General features: G+C 44.6%; 1 protein-coding gene across 1 annotated transcript in view; it reads right to left on the bottom strand.

Moving 5' to 3' along the window:
- The window catches only part of HEPACAM (hepatic and glial cell adhesion molecule), a 32,549-nt gene that overhangs the window by 2,287 nt on the left and 8,834 nt on the right, over window positions 1-21,428 (bottom strand). Inside the window, exons 2-6 of the mRNA XM_063437012.1 lie at window positions 20,854-21,195; window positions 19,337-19,618; window positions 5,424-5,517; window positions 2,717-2,790; window positions 2,067-2,137 (exon numbers count right to left, since the gene is read on the bottom strand). Of these exons, the coding sequence (XP_063293082.1) occupies window positions 2,067-2,137; window positions 2,717-2,790; window positions 5,424-5,517; window positions 19,337-19,618; window positions 20,854-21,195 (863 nt within the window). The remainder of the gene's footprint in view (window positions 1-2,066; window positions 2,138-2,716; window positions 2,791-5,423; window positions 5,518-19,336; window positions 19,619-20,853; window positions 21,196-21,428) is intronic.

Raw genomic sequence — 21,428 nt, 5'->3', positions numbered from 1 at the left:
CAGGGTTGTAGTGTGTATGTGGGGGAGAACAGGGGGCATAGTGTGTCTGTGCAGGGAGAACGGAAGTGTAGTGTGTATGTGTGGGGAGAACGGAGGTGTAGTGTGTATGTGTGGGGAGAACAAGGGGCATAATGTTTCTGTGCAGGGAGAACGGGGCATAGTGTGTCTGTGCAGGGAGAACGGGGTTGTAGTGTGTATGTGGGGGAGAACAGGGGGTGTAGTGTATCTGTGGGTGGATAAAGGACATAGTGTGCCTGTAGGGAGGCAGAATTTAATTTTTGGGGGGTTACAAGAAGTTTAAAAAAAAAAGCTAAAAAGGAAGTTCATTACCCCATTTTACTGCCTCCACATAGGGCAGGAAGGGGGAACACGGATCCCTAATGGTCCTGTCCTTGTCTTCCGGTGAGTGCAGGCTCTTCTAGTGGTTGCCAACTGAAAGGTTTCAGGGAGTTGCCGTGATAGCCTGCGGCATTGCTTTGATACTCTATCTGCAGCAGACATCTTGGTCTGCAGTTAAAAGATCACGGCACCCACTCTGCATTAAAGTAAGCTGACCAGTGAGGCACACCGGCCATCTAGCTAGTTCTCCTAGCCGGCCTATAAGAAGTGACAACCCCGCAGGGATTGGCCAGGGAGATCCTTTGATCAACCCGGTTAGCCTTACTCGTGGCTATCACAGCCCACCAGGAACTGCCCAGTTTGCCCAATGGCCAGTCCAGATCTGAATAAGACACAACTCAACCTCAAAGGAAACAAAGTGCGGTATATACAATAATCTATCACCCTTCTATGTCCAAACACACTCTGTGAATTACATATGTGTCTCGAAACACTGTGCGAACAAGCACCATCTGCACCTTCAGCTGAGCGCGATTTGCTGGTCACTGAGACGCGCCACGCATGTTGATAATATAGTGGTGATTATCCCTATAGACGACGTGCTCAATAAAACCTGAAAAGGTATGACATAATACCAATGTGCTTTTTCCCACTGTGTTAAGAGACACAAAAGCAATCCACAGTTCCTGCAGAAATATTACTAGATTACTCTGTATCGGATAGTTTGCTAGACAGAATGCGCAAAGAGGGACCAGGGTGACATCTAGTGGAAGATTAGCAGAATTAGCTGAAATAGTGATAACTACATCCCCAGCATCGATGTCTCAATAAATCAAATACACGGAATTCACTAATCACAATCACAGGATTAGAAATCAGCAACCGATAAAACCTCTCATGTCGCAATCTGTTACTGATCCTACCATAACGTAACATCCTTTTTAAAGGATCAGTCACCGTACTTTTGAAGAAAAAAAATGAATTTAGGTGTTTTGGAAAAAAATATACAATTTTCAGAAACTATAACTTTATTGAAAAACTTGGCAAGAGAGAAAGATGAAACATGTCGGGTGATAGTGACAGAGCAAGATCCCTCCATTTTAATAGTTTTTTTGTTTGTTTTTTTGCAATATTTTCTTGTTTGTGATTTTGGATTGTCAGTGGGTTTTCTGTAAAACAATAGGATGACATGCACATAATTCTATTTTTCTTTTTCAATGAATTCCGCATTGAAACCACGAGATTTCCTATGAATATCTTATCATACATAGCTATAGCTTATTTAACGAATAGATTTTTTTTTTATTTGTCTCTTGTTTGATATTTAGAATACTAACTTGAACGTTAAATACCATCCCACAAAAAGCATGATGGAACTATCTGGACCCAAATGACAGTACTGAAATGGAACATTCTGCAGTGTAATGCTAAACAAGAAGGCTCGTTAGGCCTCGCTCCCACCCGTCGTTTATCTGTGGTCAATGCTGGCAGGCCTGAGGTGGAGCCGTTCAAAACTACTAAATACAAAGAACTTACATTTCTTCTTGTCCTCAACTAAATCATTCCCAAAGTCCGGCCCTTTGTGGGATGCTCGGATCTCCTCTTGTTCCTGATGATGTGCCATGGTTTGTATATTTCTGCTGTTATTTTCCCTTTGTCACTGAGTTTTTTTAAAACAATTAATTGTTTAATAATATTTTTTGGGTAATTAATAATAATTTTCTCACCTTATCTTTTAGGATATATAAAGCGACAGGATTCTTACATTCATGCTCAGTCGACCTGGGGATTATTTCAACTGAAAAAAGCGACAAGAACATCCATGTCATTGAACACAGGGCACAGAGCAAACTGTTACAATGCAGATTACTGTAACAATCACAATACCCTCATCTTAACAAATAAAACTTCAAAACATGATTTCAAAGTGTTTATAAAAGTCAGTTAGATTATATTGAGGGATTTCATAGAACACATAGTACTTTGGATTATGTCCTTCACACCCAGGTCTAAAATGACAGGACCGTGGTCAAGGACTTAGAATGAAAAGGGCAAGAAGGGAGAAGACAGGTCACGTACGCAGACTGAAGGTCAAGGTCGAGAGTACAGAATCCATGAAGAGCTACCATTCCTGTCTGTCTTACGCAGGATGTATAGTACCATGGCAGAAGATCCATAAAATTCTGCTCCAACTAAAGACGTGAGAATGAACTCGGGAATTCCACGCAATTCTCGCAGTACATAATGAGCTACTTCTACTGACACATAATGAGCTACTTATAAAGACCAATAATTAACCGGATTGTTGGATTAGTAGCTAATTAATAACAAATTATCCATCGATTATTGGACTAATTGAGCATTTTGCTGAGATTACCTTCCTGCTTTAGAGGATCTTCCGACCTTTCCACATATTCCGAGGAATCTTGTTTTTCCACCTTCAATTTCTCTCTAAAATTTGAGGATTTTAGAATATTTTAATTTGTGTGTATACATACACTCGTCCGCGGTGATAGGTAAAACTGTTGGGAATTCAAATTGAGCTTAAAAAGTCAGCCATGTTTTCAATACAGCAACTTTGGCCTAAACTGTGGCCTTCCACTTTGGCCTAAACTGTTGGCCTTCCTGTGTGTGCTCTCCTTCTAATGCAGGTTGCTTTGACACACTGTGTATGTCGCTGAGAGTGTGTTTGTTAGTGAGAGTGTGTATGTGTTAGAGTGTGTACATTAGAGTTAGAATGTGTAAGTGACACTGTGTATGCCAGTGAGAATGTGTATGTGTTAGAGTGTGTACATTAGAGTTAGAATGTGACACTGTGTATGCCAGTGAGAGAGTGTGTGTATGTCGCTAAGAGTGTGTAAGTGACTGTGTGTGTATGTCAGTGAGACTGTGTGTATGTTAGTGAAACTGTGTGTGTGTTAGTGAAAATGTGTAAGTGAGACTGTGTGTGTCAGTGAGTGTGTGTGTTAGTGAGAGTGTGTCTCTTTCTTTCCCTTAATGTGTGCTCACTATGTCTCTCTCCTTTCTAGGATAGAAAGGATATAGGCTTTAGCTCAGTATAAGGGGGGTGGAGATGGGCAGAGGGGAAAGCTCAGAACAGAGGAGGTATGTAATATTGATAAAAATTCACAAAAAGTACAAATGACGCATGATCATAAATGTTTGCTTACTAATGCAAGGAGCCTATATAACAAAATGGGGGAACTAGAGGCAGTATCATACACTAAACAATATGATATAATAGGTATAACGGAAACATGGTAGGATGAGACAGAGACTGGGCAGTTATCTTAAATGGGTACACATTATTTAGGAAGGATAGGAAAAACAAGAAGGGTGGTGAGGTATGTTTGTATGTCAAAGTTAAAGTCAAATCTTAGGCATTTGGAGTGTGACGAGGAAAATGTGGAAGCTTTATGGGTAGATATCTGCTTGGGGCAAACAAAGGGAAAGCTGTTAGAGCAAATTGGGAAAGCTGCAAATCTGGGTAACACATTAATTATTGGAGATTTTAATTACCCAGACATAAATTGGGATAGAGTGACTAATACTTCATCAAGGGGAATCAGGTTTTTAAATGTGTTAAATGACACCTTCATGTCACAACTGGTGACAACTGCCTTCTTTTTGATCAACAGCAAAAACATATGTGAGGAAGGCTGAACTTGATGGATGTTAGCCTCTTTTCAGCTTTGTAACTATGTAACTATGTAACTATGTAACTATGTCTCTCTAGGTTGCTTCCATTCTTTCTCACCAACTAGAAAGGATTAATGCACCCCCTCTGCATTAAAGTAAGCTGACCAGTGAGGCTCACCGGCCATCTAGCTAGTTCTCCTAGCCGGTGTATAAGAAGTGACAGCCCCGCAGGGATTGGCCAGGGAGATCATTTGATCATCCCTGTCAGCCTTACTCGTGGCTATCACAGCCCACCAGGAACTGCCCAATTTGCCCAACGACCAGTCCATGTCTGAATAAGACACAACTCAATCTCAAAGGAAACAAAGTACAATATATTCAATAATCTATCACCGTTCTATGTACAAACACAATCTGTGAATTACATATGTATCTCTAAACACTGTGCGAACAAGCACCATCTGCACCTTCAGCTGAGCGCTATTTGCTGGTCACTGAGACGCACCACGCATGTTGATAATATAGTGGTGGTTATCCCTAGGCTCAATTGCCTAACCAGTTTAGTGAATAAGCCTCTGAGGGAATGTAGTTGCATTCCTGAGCGGGCGGCAAAATGGATTGTTGCTTTGGGCGGCAAGAAACCTTGCACCGCCCCTGTGTACATACACTGATAAAAAAGTCCTTTTTTTTCCTGGAGGGTGGGGCGTGTCTACAGGGGCAAACTTTTCATGCTGAATTCTGCAATATATGTTTTTGTGCAAAAACTATGACGATTTGAGCATCCAAAAAAGTACAGCATATTAATAGGGCTAAAAACTACCAAATGCATATGTATTGTGGCCAGAGCGTCAATTTAAAATGTGCAGATTTGCTTTTAATTACAGACAATTCACAGCCTACATTTTCACTGTACACATTATAATAAACAACATTGCTGTCTCATGAACACAGAGACACAGCAATGGCCAATACAGTGATCTAAAAATGATCAAAAAATAGGATCTCTAACAATGATCTAGAACTATACAAACAATGATCTATACCTAGACGGTGTAACAATGATCTAGAATTAGAATCTCAATTAGCTCTTACAATGATCTAGAACAGTGGTTCCCAACCCTGTCCTAAAGTACCCCCTACCAGTCCAGGATTTAGGGAGAACCCAGTTGTGTCTAAGGTGTTTTTAGAAAGAAGAAAAAAAATACTTTAGACACAACAGGGTAATCCTTAATCATGAACTGGTATGGGGTTCTTGAGGACTGGGTTGGAAACCCCTGATCTAGAACAAAGGGGGTATTGAGAAAGAAAAGTTGGGGCAAAATTTAAGGAAGATGGTTAAGATCTCCCAAAGATCTCTCTTGGAGATGGAGATTATTAATGTTGTTACTTTGTTTTTCTGGGAGGTAAAATATGGAGAACTCTAGAAGAGGACGTTAGTGTCATACTTCCTGGATGGCTTCCAGCAGGCACACACCGTCACTAGCGTCACCAGAAGGAATATTCCCCCCGTGGTAAGGATTATATAGAGAGTGCTTCTACCTGGATAAAACAAGAGGAGGGGAGACCAATAAATAACATAATAATCAACGTGACCCCACAGTCCTATCCCATCTCGTCATCTCTCGGCGAAGATTCTGACTGTGTTGTCGAAATATATATATAAAAAATAGCAAATTATTAAAATATTTTCTATTTCTGTTTCTATTTTAATATAATAGTAAATATATTTGAAAAGCCTATGCAAAACATTAAGTTGAGGCCAAAATTGGAATAAGATGGGAAAGGAGGTGAACATAGTAAAATACGCAAAGCAATATGCTGCCATTTTCTGAAATCTTCTATTCACATATATGACAATAATAATCTGTGGGGACATTTGCCACCTTCCAGCTTACCCCATTTTACTGGCCACAATCTGTCTGACTATGAACTGATTTTTGGTCCAGAAAGGATGTTAAATTCAAAAAAGGATCCCCAGATGTCAAAGGTAGCAGAAAAAGAAAAAATGTCTACCTATAGAGTGAGTGCATCTGGTATAGACAGGTGCTGCTAGTAGTAGGGGCAGCCCTGAAATAGTATATGAGCCAGAGTGCACATCCCTCTTAGTTGTGCCTGTAAACTAAGCTGTTTGCTTATAAACAAAAATCAGTATGTTAGGAGCAGGTAGAGAGGGCAACGTCAGATCAATAGGTATGTTAATAAACAAATTAACTCTCAACCTGAAGTGCCAAATATCTCACACCTGAAATACGTGTGTCTGTGGCCACCGTGGCAAAGAGTCCAAAGGTAGCGAAAAACCGCCGCTAATTTGTAGGACTTTAATCCATATAATAGAGTCAGGTAAAGAAGGCAACTCCAAATTGATTAATATGTTAATACATCAAGTTTAACTATCAATTATAGAAGTGCCCAGTATCTTATACCTAGGACAAATTTGCAGTGGCTGCAACCAGTAAATTAAACACCCAAAATGCCACCCTTATAAGAAGTGGCTAAAGCAGTGTCCAAAAAGCTAAAAAACAGCTTAGAAAACCTTATATAGAGAGTAGACTTATTGAAAGACCCTAGATCTCTTATCTCATAGCATTGTAAGGTCGACAAAGGGCAAAAAAGAACCCTAATACACCTGTCTAATAGTAAATGCTAACTGAACCCTATTAAACACTGATGGTCCCAAAATAGGAACTGACTAGACCATCCATCACGACCCATAACCCGTGAAGATAACCCCAAACGTGAAAAAATAAAAAAGCTAACTAGGAGCCTAAGTTTGGCATCGTAATTGCCTAGTAGCCTAAATCTAGCGTCCTTGCTAAATCTAGCGTCCTTGCTGACGCGCGTTTCGGCGCTATGTGGCGCCTTTATCAAAAGCAGAAGGATACCTGTACCCCGCCGGGCTTTTAAAACGGTGGGGCCCCGCCCATCCGTGTACGTCATGCGGCCAATCATGAGCCGCCACGGAGCTAAGAGGGGAGGGGCTACCGTCCGACGGGGTCAGATAGGATAGTATGTCCGAGGGGGGCGTGTAACAGCGAACAGAATCGCTGTAACAGGCAATGGTTTATGTTAACCCCTGAAGTCCCTAGTTATACACGGTGAAAAGTACGTAACAAAATATACAAGACGTGTATCTATATTGTATTGAAGCAAGTATGTACTTAAGGGCCAAATAGGGATGAAAATAGAGAGTGGAACACAGTCTCTCAACCTAAATAGGTATAGTAAGTGTCAGGATCGGAACAGGGATCCAACACGCAGAGTACAAAGCGTAGTAGGTACGTATACCGGACCTTAGAATGGCCGGACTTAACGTAAGGAGTAAGTAGAGAATGGTCAGAGACAAGCCGAGGTCGAGGGAACGAGAAGACAGGTAAGCGAGAGACAAGCCGGGTCAAAGGATAACAGAGACAAGCAGAGTAATACAAACAAGCCGGGTCAGAACCAAAGAGACAATAGACATACAAGAGCACTGAGTGACTAGACTGGCTAGAACCACGACAGGGCAATGAGCAAATGCGGGAAGCTCTATTAAATACCCCGGTTCTAGGAGGTAATCACACCCCCGACGAGTCCTGGTTCGTGTTCAGGGTTTGAGTGACAGGTCGAGCAGGCTTGGCGTCATGACGTCGGCTACTGGGCGTCACGTCATAAAAGGGCGTAGATCCCTCGCGGCCGGCGTGTAACCGACCGGAGGAACCGTGAGGAACGGAGGAAACAGCCCTTCTGAACGGGAAAACGTCTAAGTCTCTCCTCTTATCAGAGGTAGAGACTACAGGTACCCTGACAGTACCCCCCCTCTCAGAAACGCCCACCGGGCGGAAGCAACCGGGACGAGATGGAAAGCGGGAGTGAAAAGCCCTGCGGAGGCGAGGAGCATGTACATCCTCCTGAGGTATCCAAGTCCTCTCCTCAGGACCATATCCCTTCCAGTCGACAAGATACTGTAACCTCCCTCGAGAAATTCGAGAATCGATGATGGAGTTGATCTCGTATTCCTCCTGACCCTCAACCTGAACAGAGCGAGGGGAGGAAACAGTGGAGGAAAATCTGTTGCAAATTAACGGTTTCAGCAAGGAAACATGAAAAGAATTAGGGATGCGTAAGGCAGATGGAAGAACTAGGCGATACGCAACCGGGTTAATACGAGTCAGGACCCTGTAAGGACCAATGTAACGAGGAGCGAATTTCATAGAAGGAACCTTTAAACGAATGTTTTTTGTACTCAACCATACCCTATCACCAGGAACAAAAACAGGAGCCGCCCTTCTGCGTTTATCAGCGTGTTTCCTGAACAACATGGAATTATGTAGGAGAATTTGTCGAGTCTGATCCCACAACTTCCTCAGATTGGCAACATGAACATCAACCGACGGTACCCCTTGGGAAGAAGAGACCGAAGGAAGAATGGAAGGATGAAAGCCATAATTCATGAAAAAGGGACTAGAACGAGTGGAATCACAAACAAGATTATTGTGTGCGAACTCTGCCCAAGGAATCAAACCGACCCAATCGTCCTGATGTTCGGAAACAAAACAACGTAAATATTGTTCAATTTTTTGATTGGTACGTTCAGCAGCTCCGTTAGACTGAGGGTGATAAGCAGAAGAAAAATTCAATTTGATACCTAATTGAGAACAGAAGGATCTCCAGAAACGTGAAACAAATTGGGAACCTCTATCAGAAATAATTTCGGAAGGTATCCCATGTAAACGAAAAATTTCTTTAGCGAATATTTCCGCCAATTCAGGAGAAGTCGGAAGTTTAGGTAAAGGCACAAAATGAGCCATCTTAGTAAACCTATCGACTACAGTGAGAATCACAGTCTGTCTTTTAGAAATAGGCAAATCAACAATAAAGTCCATGGCCAAACAGGTCCATGGTCTCTCTGGAATGCCCAAGGGCTGTAATAGACCACATGGAAGGGTATGAGGTTGCTTAGTCTTAGTACAGATCTCACACACTGCAATGAAATCCTTAATATCCTTTCGTAAAGAAGGCCACCAGAAATCTTTAGAGATTAAGGAATATGTCTTGCGAATGCCAGGATGCCCCGCCACCTTACTCTCGTGAAAACATTGTAAGAGCTCCCGTTGGAGTTCAGGAGGAACGAAGTGTCTTGCCACAGGAGTCTGCCTAGGTGCCAGATGTTGCAACTTCATGATTTGGTCAAGCAGTGGAGAATGAGTTTATTTGTAATTGTCCTATTTATAGTTAAATCCCCCTCTCATAATATTGTAAAGCGCTACGGAATCTGTTGGCGCTATATAAATGGCAATAATAAATAAATAAAAATAAAAATGAATTTTAAGACTTGTGTTGGCAATAATATTGCACTTGGGGACTGTAGCGGAGAGCCGATCTTGCACAGCTATTCTCCACTAGAGATTCCAGTGAGGCTCAGGAACAAGGTGATGTTAAGTCCACAGGCAAGGTTTCCAGCAGGTAAAGTAATACAACAGTATCCCCATCGCAATCCCAATAACTGGACGACACACAGTTTCAGGAGTAGTCTGACAAGCTTTATTCCACAGTTCCTTATAAAGCCCTCTCCCATGCAAGGGAGGAGGTTCTATCACTTAAGACATTATCCAATCTCTAAGTAGTAACCTCCCACAGATCTCCTCCCCTCCTCTAGCATCATAATCCCCTTATTGTGTACACAGTTTTCCCAGAGTTTTGGATGTACCCTAAATACTTGGGGTACATCCACAAATCCAACATCCCCAGATAGCTCTATTCTGGGGGACCAACATACTTAAAAAATAGCCCATTCGGATGAATGGTTCGTGAGATATGGGGTTCCAAAGATTTGACCGACCGCATGGGTAAAGTATCCGAAAACAGTTCCATGCATTTTGGCCCTGCGGTCGGTCACAAACAAGGGAATGAAAACAGGCGAATTGCCTGTGTTATAGAGCCTGGAGAGGGTTTGAATGAATTCCCTTGTTTATGGGGCTCTTTCTACCGAACGGCGGGTCATTCGGTAGTTTCCATACGAATTTCTGGAAGTATGGAGGTCTCAGCGGTGTTTGCCTAGTCAAGTGTCCGATTTTAGTTCCAGACACTCGACGGCAAAACACCGCTGTTCGGTAGTTTAAGATGGCCGCCGCCACGTGTTTGTTTCCTGAATGGCGGCCACCCAGAGGACAAAGACCACACTGCACTGATTGCCAATTACCTGTTTGCAACATTGTTGCAAACGGTAATTGGAGGCACACTCATTCCTGGGTGGTCTGGTTGTTCGGTAGTTTCATTCCCTTGTTTTATTTGAATGATTCTACCGAACAACTAGAGGAATACAATTCTTTACATACATTTAACTGTCATTATACCCGGATACCATGCTTTCTATACATGTACATACACATTAAACCAGCCATATGACCAAATACACTTATTCTCATACATGTCGTGGGACAGCCCGGTACCAATCCGCTACACTGCTCCCCCTTGCCCACAAGCCGGCATACACAGTCTGATCCAACACGGATCGGCTTGGGGATGTCCGGGGGCTCACGGATCATTTCTCTAAGTCAGTTTGTCTTGACAACCCGTCAGCATTTCCATTCTGCTTACCCGGCCGGTACTGGATATTAAAGTCAAAAGGCTGTAGCGCCAAACTCCAGCGCAGCAGCCTGGCGTTGTCTCCAGCCACCCGGTTCAGCCAGACTAACGGGTTGTGATCCGTGAGCAAGGAAAAGGGCTGTCCATATAAATAGGGTTGTAGCTTCTTTAGGGCCCACACCACAGCCAGGCATTCCTTTTCGATGGCGGCGTAGCTTACTTCTCGAGGTAACAGTTTGCGACTGATGTAAGCCACTGGATGTTCCCCGCCATCGGCCCCGACTTGACTCAGTACTGCCCCCAATCCAAACATAGAAGCGTCTGTGTGAACAAGAAAACGTTTAGTTGGATTGGGAGCTGCCAAGACAGGGGCATTTATCAGTGCATTTTTCAATTGTTGGAATGCCTGCTCACACTCCGGGGTCCAGTTTACTTGGCGGGGAAGGTTCTTACGGGTCAGGTCAGTGAGGGGTTTGGCCAGGGCGCTATAATTGGGAACAAACTTCCGGTAATACCCTGCTGTCCCTAGAAACGCTAAAACCTGGGTCTTAGTCCTAGGGGTGGGCCACTGGGCTACAGCCTCTACTTTGGCGGGTTCGGGTTTTTGTTTACCGCACCCTACTCTATGTCCCAGGTATTGTACCTCAGCCATGCCGATACTACACTTGGCCGGCTTCAAGGTCAGACCTGCTTCCCTTATCCTATCTAGTACAGCTCCGATGTGAGCTAAGTGTTCCTGCCACGTATTGCTAAAAATAGCAATATCGTCCAGGTAGGCACATGTATAGTCCTGGAATCCATCTAGGAGTCGATCCACCATCCTTTGGAAGGTGGCTGGGGCGTTTTTCATCCCAAATGGCATGACCTTAAACTGGTACAAGCCAAATGGGGTGACAAAGGCCGACTTCGGGATGGCGTCTGGGGCCAGGGGGATTTGCCAATACCCTTTACACAAGTCAATAGTGGTGAGGTATTGGCCCCTGGCCATTCTGTCCAGTAACTCATCTATCCGGGGCATCGGATAGGCGTCAGATACAGTCTTCTCGTTCAATCTCCTATAGTCCACGCAGAAGCGGGTCGTACCGTCTCGCTTTGGTACGAGGACTACAGGGGATGCCCAAGGACTGTCTGAGGGTTCAATCACCCCCAGTTGGAGCATTTCGTCGATCTCCTTACGCATGTTTGCCCGTACCGCTTCTGGAATGCGGTATGGCGTCTGGCGCATGGGTAGTTGCCCTGGGGTCTCGACCCGGTGAGTTGCCAGAGGCGTGTATCCAGGTACATTAGAGAACGTGTCGCGTTTCTCTTCCAATAGTTGCTGTACCTCGATCCGCTCCTGTGGGCTCAGCCGATCTCCCAGCGTAACCTCCCCTAAATCTCCGGACAGCTGCCCATCCCCCAGCAAATCGGGGAGGGGTAAGCTGTCAAACTCTTCCGTGTTAGGGGCACAGATGGCGGTTACCTCCTCAGTACGCTCGTGGTAGGGCTTCAGCATGTTCACATGGAGCATGCGTCGCCCCCCAGTCCCTGTGCAGGGGCCGATAATATAGGTGGTATCGCATCTTTGCTCCACCACCTTATATGGGCCCTGCCAGGCGGCCTGTAACTTATCATGTCGGACAGGTTTTAAAATTAGTACCTTCTGCCCGACCTGAAAGCTACGGTCCCTGGCTCCCCGATCATACCATGTACGCTGGCGGGTCTGGGCCTCCTGAAGGTTTTCCCGTACCGTCTTGGTCAACGCTTCTAGGCGGTCCCGAAAGGCCAACACATATGGTAGGATGGGAGTGCCATCTGTGCTCCGGTCTCCCTCCCAATGCTCTCTAATAAGATCCAATGGGCCTCGGACCCTCCTTCCAAACAATAATTCAAACGGGGAGAACCCTGTGGATTCCTGCGGCACCTCCCGGTATGCAAATAGGAGGTGCGGCAGGAATCGTTCCCAGTCCTTGTGGGTCTCTGCGAAGGTTCGGAGCATCTGCTTCAAGGTACCATTGAATCGTTCGCAGAGCCCGTTCGTCTGGGGGTGGTAAGGGGCGCTGATAATAGGCTTAATGCCACAGATCCTCCAGAGGTGTTGGGTGAATTCTGCGGTAAACTGGGTACCCTGATCCGAGATAATCTCCCTGGGTAATCCCATCCGGGAGAATATCCGCATGAGGGCATCCGCGACCGTCTCAGCGTGGATGTTGGTCAGAGCCACTGCCTCTGGATACCTGGTGGCATAATCTACGACCGTTAAAATATACCGTTTTCCTGACGGGCTAACTTTATTGAGGGGGCCTATCAGATCCACCGCTATTCGGCTAAAAGGTTCCACTATTATGGGTAAGGGGTGAAGTTTAGCCTTCCTGCGATCCCCCCTTTTTCCCACTCTCTGGCAGGTATCGCAAGTCGTGCAATATCTGCGTACTTCCTGGCTAATCCCTGGCCAGAAGAAACTCTGGGTTAGTCTGTACCTGGTGCGACTAACCCCTAGATGTCCGGATAGCGGAATATCATGCGCTATCCGGAGTAATTCAGCCCGGTACCGCTGTGGTACCACTAATTGTCTCCTCGCTATCGGGTCTAACCCCGTAATCTGTTTGGTTGTTTCCCTGTATAAAAGTTGTTTATCCCAGATAAACTTCTCTCCCTCCGCCCCGGGGGAACCCGTGCCAACCTTGTCCCTATACACCTGAAGCGTGGGGTCTGTTGCGACTTCAGCTACAAATTCATTAGGTGGAGCCCAGGGGACACATTCTAGAGGGGGGGTAGGGTTGCTTACCTGGACCTCCGGCAGTGTGTTGTGGTCCTGGGTGCGGGCCTGTTGTCGGGTGACTACAGGGTTGACCTCTCCTGTGGTGGGTGACTGGGGCTCAAAAGCAGAAGTGAGCCTCCCCAGATCGTTCCCCAATAAAACCTCCGCCGGTAAATGTGGCATCAACCCCACCTCCACTTCCCCTGCCCCCGCTCCCCAATGTAAATGTACCCTTGCTGTAGGTAGCCGGTACACTGCTCCCCCAGCTACCCGGACGGCAACAGTTTTGTTCAGTTTTGCCTGATCTGAAATCAGGTGGCTCTGTACCAAAGTGATGGTGGCTCCCGAATCTCGTAATCCCCGGACTGCTGTACCATTCAGATATACCGTCTGTCGATGGTGCCGTAGATTATCCACATTGGCCTGGACCGGATCTGCCTCGTGCAGTACCTCCCATTGTTCCACAGTAGTAATGGGGACTGCGGAACCATATGGGGTGGTGACTAGGTCCTGGTAGTGGTGGGCTGCGGCCGCCCTGGGTGGAGGTGGGCCTGGACGAATCGAGGTGGAACGGTCCCGTAGCTGTGGGCATTCCCTTTTATAATGTCCCCACTTCTGGCAGTGATGACAGGGGCCAGCGGTGGGTTGTCGGAACCGGGGCTGTGCAGCGGGTGGTGGAGGTGGTGGTAGCGGTCTCGGTGGAGCTGGGGTGTAGTTGTTTCCCCCGAATGTTTTAAAGGTTGCTTTTGGAGCTGCAGGTTTTTGTGACCTGCGTGCATCCAGGTAGTCATCCGCTTTCCTAGCCGCCTCGGTAAGGGAAGTAGGGTTTCTGTCCCTTACCCATTCCTGGACCTCATTGGTTACTCCCTCATAGAACTGCTCCATCAGCAACATTTGTATTACATCCTCCATAGAACGTGCCTTGCTAGCTTGCACCCACCCGAGCGCTGCCCCCTGTAATCGGCATGCCCACTCTGCGTGCGAGTCCTTCTCTGTTTTCTTTAGATCCCGGAACCTCCGCCGGTATGCCTCGGGTGTTATAGCATACCTGGCGAGTATAATTTCTTTCACTTTACTGTAATTCCTTATTTCGTCATTAGGTACAGTCCGATATGCCTCTGCTGCCCTCCCGGTTAACCTTCCGGCCAAAATAGGTACCCAGTCCTCTGCGTTAATTTTATGCAGTGCACACAGTCTTTCAAAGTCTTGCAGGAAAGCGTCTATATCTTCCTCTGCCTCCACATATGTTTTAAAAGCCTGGTATGGTATTTTAGGCTTACCTTCCTGTGGCACATTAATTGCAGAGCTTTGTTCTGGTGCCTGTGTCCTTAGGATGAATTCTTGTACCTCGGCCATTGTCCTGGTAACAATTTCTGTTGGGGGGTTTTCCCCATAAAAGGATAGCCTGAACTGAACCTGCCTCTGGAATTCCGATCCTTGTGGTGTTCCTCCCGGCTCCCTCTGTGCCGGAACTGAATCGCCCTCCATTCTGTACTCTGCCATGAGTTCTGTAACAAGTACTGCTTTCTTCTTATTGCTGGCTTGTATACCCCTTGCCTCTAGGAGGTCCTTTAGCGTGGAGCGTTTTAGCGCAGAAAAATCAATCTCCATCCGTACTCCATTTACGCTTGTTCCTCTGTGAGTTTGGATCCCAGCGCTGCCAACCAATGTAGCGGAGAGCCGATCTTGCACAGCTATTCTCCACTAGAGATTCCAGTGAGGCTCAGGAACAAGGTGATGTTAAGTCCACAGGCAAGGTTTCCAGCAGGTAAAGTAATACAGCAGTATCCCCATCGCAATCCCAATAACTGGACGACACACAGTTTCAGGAGTAGTCTGACAAGCTTTATTCCACAGTTCCTTATAAAGCCCTCTCCCATGCAAGGGAGGAGGTTCTATCACTTAAGACATTATCCAATCTCTAAGTAGTAACCTCCCACAGATCTCCTCCCCTCCTCTAGCATCATAATCCCCTTATTGTGTACACAGTTTTCCCAGAGTTTTGGATGTACCCTAAATACTTGGGGTACATCCACAAATCCAACATCCCCAGATAGCTCTATTCTGGGGGACCAACATACTTAAAAAAATAGCCCATTCGGATGAATGGTTCGTGAGATATGGGGTTCCAAAGATTTGACCGACCGCATGGGTAAAGTATCCGAAAACAGTTCCATGCATTTTGGCCCTGCGGTCGGTCACAAACAAGGGAATGAAAACAGGCGAATTGCCTGTGTTATAGAGCCTGGAGAGGGTTTGAATGAATTCCCTTGTTTATGGGGCTCTTTCTACCGAACGGCGGGTCATTCGGTAGTTTCCATACGAATTTCTGGAAGTATGGAGGTCTCAGCGGTGTTTGCCTAGTCAAGTGTCCGATTTTAGTTCCAGACACTCGACGGCAAAACACCGCTGTTCGGTAGTTTAAGATGGCCGCCGCCACGTGTTTGTTTCCTGAATGGCGGCCACCCAGAGGACAAAGACCACACTGCACTGATTGCCAATTACCTGTTTGCAACATTGTTGCAAACGGTAATTGGAGGCACACTCATTCCTGGGTGGTCTGGTTGTTCGGTAGTTTCATTCCCTTGTTTTATTTGAATGATTCTACCGAACAACTAGAGGAATACAATTCTTTACATACATTTAACTGTCATTATACCCGGATACCATGCTTTCTATACATGTACATACACATTAAACCAGCCATATGACCAAATACACTTATTCTCATACATGTCGTGGGACAGCCCGGTACCAATCCGCTACAGGGACTATAGAGGATAAAACTGGCTCAGATACAGTAGAAGGTTCATGTTGGCGAGACAAAGCATCGGCTTTAGAATTCTTAGAACCAGGTCTATAAGTGAGTACGTAATTGAAATGGGTGAGAAATAAAGACCAACGAGCTTGCCTGGAGGACAATCGTTCTTGTGATCCGTCAAAATAGTAACAGGATGTAAGGTCCCTTCCAATAAATGTCTCCACTCCTTTAAAGCCATGATAACTGCTAGTAGTTCCCTGTCACCAATGTCATATCTGCTCTCAGGACCAGATAGTTTTTTGGAAAAAAAAAACACATGGATGTAATGGTTTATCCACACCTAATCTTTGGGACAGGATAGCGCCTACACCCGTCTCTGAGGCGTCTACTTCGAGTAGGAAAGGCAGAGTAGTATCAGGGTGAACTAAAATTGGTGCGGAAGCAAAAAGTTCTTTGAGAGTCTTGAAAGCAAGAAGTGCTTCAGTAGACCAATTCTTAGTGTCAGCCCCCTGTCTGGTCATATTGGTGATAGGAGCAATAATTGAGGAGTAACCCTTAATGAAGCGCCTATAATAATTGGAGAATCCAATAAACCTCTGAATGGCCTTGAGACCCTTAGGTAAGGGCCAGTCTAAAATGGACTGGAGTTTATCCGGATCCATCTTAAACCCTTCCCCAGAAATCACATAACCAAGAAAGTTTGTCTGAGACTGATCAAAACTACATTTCTCCAGTTTGCAGTATAAGCCATGTTGAAGAAGTTTGCGCAAAACCCTTCTGACTTGTCTGTGGTGAGTCTCAATGTCCCTAGAATGTATGAGTATATCATCCAGGTATACAATAACACAGTCATGTTGAAATTCCCTAAGAACTTCATTGATCAAGTCCTGAAATACTGCCGGCGCATTGCAGAGACCAAAAGGCATTACGGTATACTCGTAGTGCCCATATCGAGTGTTGAACGCCGTCATCCACTCGTGACCCTGCTGAATCCTCACCAAGTTATATGCCCCTCTGAGATCTAACTTGGTGAAAATCTTGGAACCCTTTAAACGATCAAAGAGCTCGGTAATCAAAGGAATCGGGTAGGCATTTCTAACGGTTATCTTGTTCAAACCTCGGTAGTCAATGCAAGGTCTCAGCGTACCATCCTTCTTTTTAACAAAAAAAACCCCAGCCCCGGCAGGGGAGGAGGATCTCCTAATGAATCCTTTGTCTAGATTTTCACGAATATACTCCTCTAGGACTACGTTCTCTTTAGTAGACAAAGGGTATACATTGCCCCTGGGAGGCATAGTACCAGGGAGTAGATTAATCTTACAATCAAAGGTCCTGTGTGGAGGTAAAGTATCGGCCTTTTTTTTTGTCAAATACCGCCTTTAAGTCCAGGTACAGTGGCGGTATTTGTACTTCTGTAGAGTCGGTAGACTGAGTGGAAGTATTAACTATGCAAAGCGGTGAGACTTTCTGTAAACACTTCTCCTGACAATTCTGACCCCATGAGATTATCTCCCCTAATTCCCAATCAATAATAGGGTTATGTCTCTTTAACCAAGAATACCCCAGGACTATGGGAACAGAAGGGGATGAAATGAGTAACAGAGATATGTCTTCCTCGTGTAAAATACCAACAGTTAAGTTAACGGGTATGGTTTCACGAAAAATCACAGGCTCAACTAAAGGTCTACCATCTATGGCCTCAACGGCCAAGGGCGTCTCCCTTAACTGAGATGGAATAGTGTGTTTAGTGACAAAAACTTGGTCGATAAAGCTCTCAGCAGCTCCGGAATCTATCAATGCCAGAGTCTCTACTACTCCCCTCTCCCAAGTTAAGGAAACGGGTAGCAGAAGCCTATGATCTTTATAATTATGAGTAGAGGACAAAATAGAAACACCCAAGGCCTGTCCTCTAGAGAAACTTAGGTGCGAGCGTTTCCCGATCGATTAGGACAATTTATGTCTGTTTCAGTATGTATGTCTGTTTCAGTATGTATGTCGGTATGTGTGTGTGTGTGTGTCTGTTAGTATGTATGTGTGTGTCAATATGTGTGCATCTGTGTGTGTGTGTGTGTGTGTGACAGGAATGTCTGTGTGTCAGTGCATGTGTCTCTGTGTATCAGTGTGTGTGTGTGTATATCTGTGTCCTTTTGTGTCAGCGTGTGTATCTGTGTTTGTGTCTGTGTGTGTGTATTTTGTGTCAATGTTTGTCTTTGTATTAGAGTGTGTGGGTATGTGTGTGTGTGTGTATCTGTGTGTGTAACTATGTTTCATTGTGTGTATAAGTGTGTGTGTGTATCTGTGTGTCTGTGTATTTGCATGTGTGTCAGTGATCGTGTCTGTGTATTAGTGTGTGTGGAAGTGTATACACTACACACAAATGGACACCTGCATTCACACACCAACATTGAAACACATACTCCATACAAAAACGTGCTTACATTCAAACACAAATTGTGTGTGTGTGTGCACTACACATGCACTAACATACACTGTGTCTACTTTACACACACTGCATCCAATACATGAACACACACTGCATCCAATACATGAACACACACTGCATCAACAAAACACACACCCTGTATCCACTCTACAAAAACTGCTACCTTGTGGGCGGATTTGGAGGCGGGTTCTCAGGGTGGGATTTGGAGGTAGGCCCTGAGGGCGTGCTTGAAGGCTGGCCCCGAAGGCCCAGTCCTTGACCTGTGTTAGGGGCCCCAAAATGTCTGATGGCGGCCCTGGTACAAATTATCATGTTTTATTGCTCATCGTATGAAAATAAATATAACCATGTAGCTATTACAGATCTCATACCATAAGCACTGCATGTAGGTTCCAACTCACAGCCATAACACCACTGCCTGTATTACCCTCATAAACTAGCTAGGAATGCCAGAATATTAGGGAACCAGAGCTACCAGTACAGTAATCAATATATGTAATAAAACACCTTTGCTTGTCATTTTTCAATAATTAATTGTTTAAGATATTAATGGAACATTTGTAATTACATTTCCTGTCTCACTTCCCAGCATGCACCTGGCTGTCTCCTATTGGTTGTATTACTGCAGTAGCTGAAACTTTGTATCTGAAAATATGGAATGTGGGTGTTTTCATTTTCCAGCCAATAAAGTTGTATTATGTCAATTAGACAGAATATACTTTGTATATGTATACCTCACTTCCTGTACACTGAATGCTCTTTGAGAATGGTTCTTGTCACCTTGCACCACGCTACAGAATATGTTGGCATCCCATGAATAGAAATACTGAGACGTGAGCGTGATACTTACGGTAGACGGTAAGTTTAATGGGTGAGCTGCGGCCGTTGCTGATGGGATTCTCCACCAGGCAGCTGTAGATATCATCGTCTGCCATGAGGATTTTACGGATCATGAGCATCTTATGGCCTGGAGACAGGAGGATGCGGGACTCGTTGTTTAGAGGTTTGTTTCCTTTTACCCAGGTATAGGAGGGTTTGGTGCCATTCTCATGGTCGCAAGTCAGAGTGAAATTCTCAGACAGCTCCAGGACAGTAGATGAGACAGCAGTGATGTGAGGTTTGGAGATTGGAACTGACCAAAGGAGAGGAGAAAAAAAATTATCTTCAACCATACAACTACAGTAACAATTTGTAAAGATTCTGATTGTCAGGATATTTCATACGCAGCTCAGGTACTGTGCAGAATGGCTAACGAACACTTATACTCATAGAATGTGCTTTCATTTGTACATTAACATCTCGATACAATATATCTGAGCACCGGGGAAATCGGGGCTGGTCCAGTCTGTCTGTGGACATGGATAGCCCGTTCTTTAATGCTATATTATATACATATATCTCAAAGGATATATGTAACAGGATTGGGTGCAGAGGAGTAATCAGATCACTGCAGCTGTTTGAAGCAGAGTTGTATCCTTCTCATATAAAAATAATCTCAAAGAAAACATTGAAAATTTCAAAATAAATCTAGTTACTAGAAAATTCAGAAATTATTGCAGTGGACAATCCAGTTATTCAGCCTCAACAACCGTATTCATATCAATCACAGCATGGGTTACAGGAAAACTGCCATGATTTTATTATTTAACCCCTTAAGGACCAAACTTCTGGAATAAAAGGGAATCATGACATGTCACACATGTCATGTGTCCTTAAGGGGTTAAAGAATAGGTTGGCTGTATTACAGACTGTATTTTACTGTAATGCCCACATAGAAGTAAATCTGTATTTTTACTCATCTCCCAGCAATCTCTGGGCCTATCGGACCATTCATCCCCGGGTTCTGTTTGACCTGCACCATTTCTCTGGCTAAAACCAGCATTGGGGCAGTTGTTCAAGTCAGTCACTAGCTTACATTATAAATGGAGGATACCGCACTCCCACTTAGGAATCCAGGTGCTTATACGGGCCAGGGTTGGCAAAACCCAGTTTAGTAGATAAAATAAATTAGGTCCAGGTACTCAGGATTGCTGCAGGTAGGCTAGTTTATTTTAACAAAAAAGTACAATCTTTCGGCCTTCACAAAGGCCTTTATCAAGCTTGATGAAGGCCTCTGTGTAGGCAGAAACGTTGCACTTTTTTTGTTCCAATAAACCTGCCTTCCTGCAGCAATCCTGAGTGCCTGGACCTAATTTACTTTAACTAGCTCACATTATAACATATAGACATATCTTTTTAATTTAAACAATAAGGTAGGAGCAGGGCTTCCTAATAATGTTAGATTATTATTATTATTTAACAAACTGCGTCTGTGTTTATTGGCTCAGTATGGACAGATATCAGTGCGCGGCTTTATGAATTGTTTACCATCCACGGTGAGATTAATGGAGTGGTCGCCGGTAAATGTGTCGTCAGTGATCGAGATCTCCACCTCGTACGTCCCCTCGTCTGACAGCATCAGGCTACTAATCAGCAGGGAGCCATTTTCACAGATTTTTATCCGGTCCTTGTAGTCTGGTCGGAGATTTCCAATAATTTCTGTCCCAATGGATTGTACCACAGTAACCGGCTTTTCCCTCTTCACGTGCCATTTTATCACCGGTTTATCACTGCTCACACTGAAATACTGAATGGACAGCAGAGCTGACTTTCCGTACGTTCCGTGAATATATTGAATGTGGCTGGAAATGTTCACAGCATCAAGCAAACCTACAAAAAACAGTTAGCGTGTCGTATGTTAATAGATCTTACATTAACATTATATATATATCAATCACAGAAAGCGTGAGAAAATATACTAATTCCGATCCCCATAGACTGCTGCTATTTAATTGGCTACATTTAAGCCTCCCACTTGGAATAACATTTTATTACTAAACCGCTGCCTTTCTTGATACTATCTTTCTACTTGGGTTGATCAAGAATTAGTGTATTTTCTCACG

The sequence above is a fragment of the Pelobates fuscus genome, chromosome 11 (assembly GCF_036172605.1).
Source record: "Pelobates fuscus isolate aPelFus1 chromosome 11, aPelFus1.pri, whole genome shotgun sequence".
Taxonomy (NCBI): Eukaryota; Metazoa; Chordata; class Amphibia; order Anura; family Pelobatidae; genus Pelobates; species Pelobates fuscus.
This window is presented reverse-complemented; position numbering and strand designations above follow the sequence as displayed.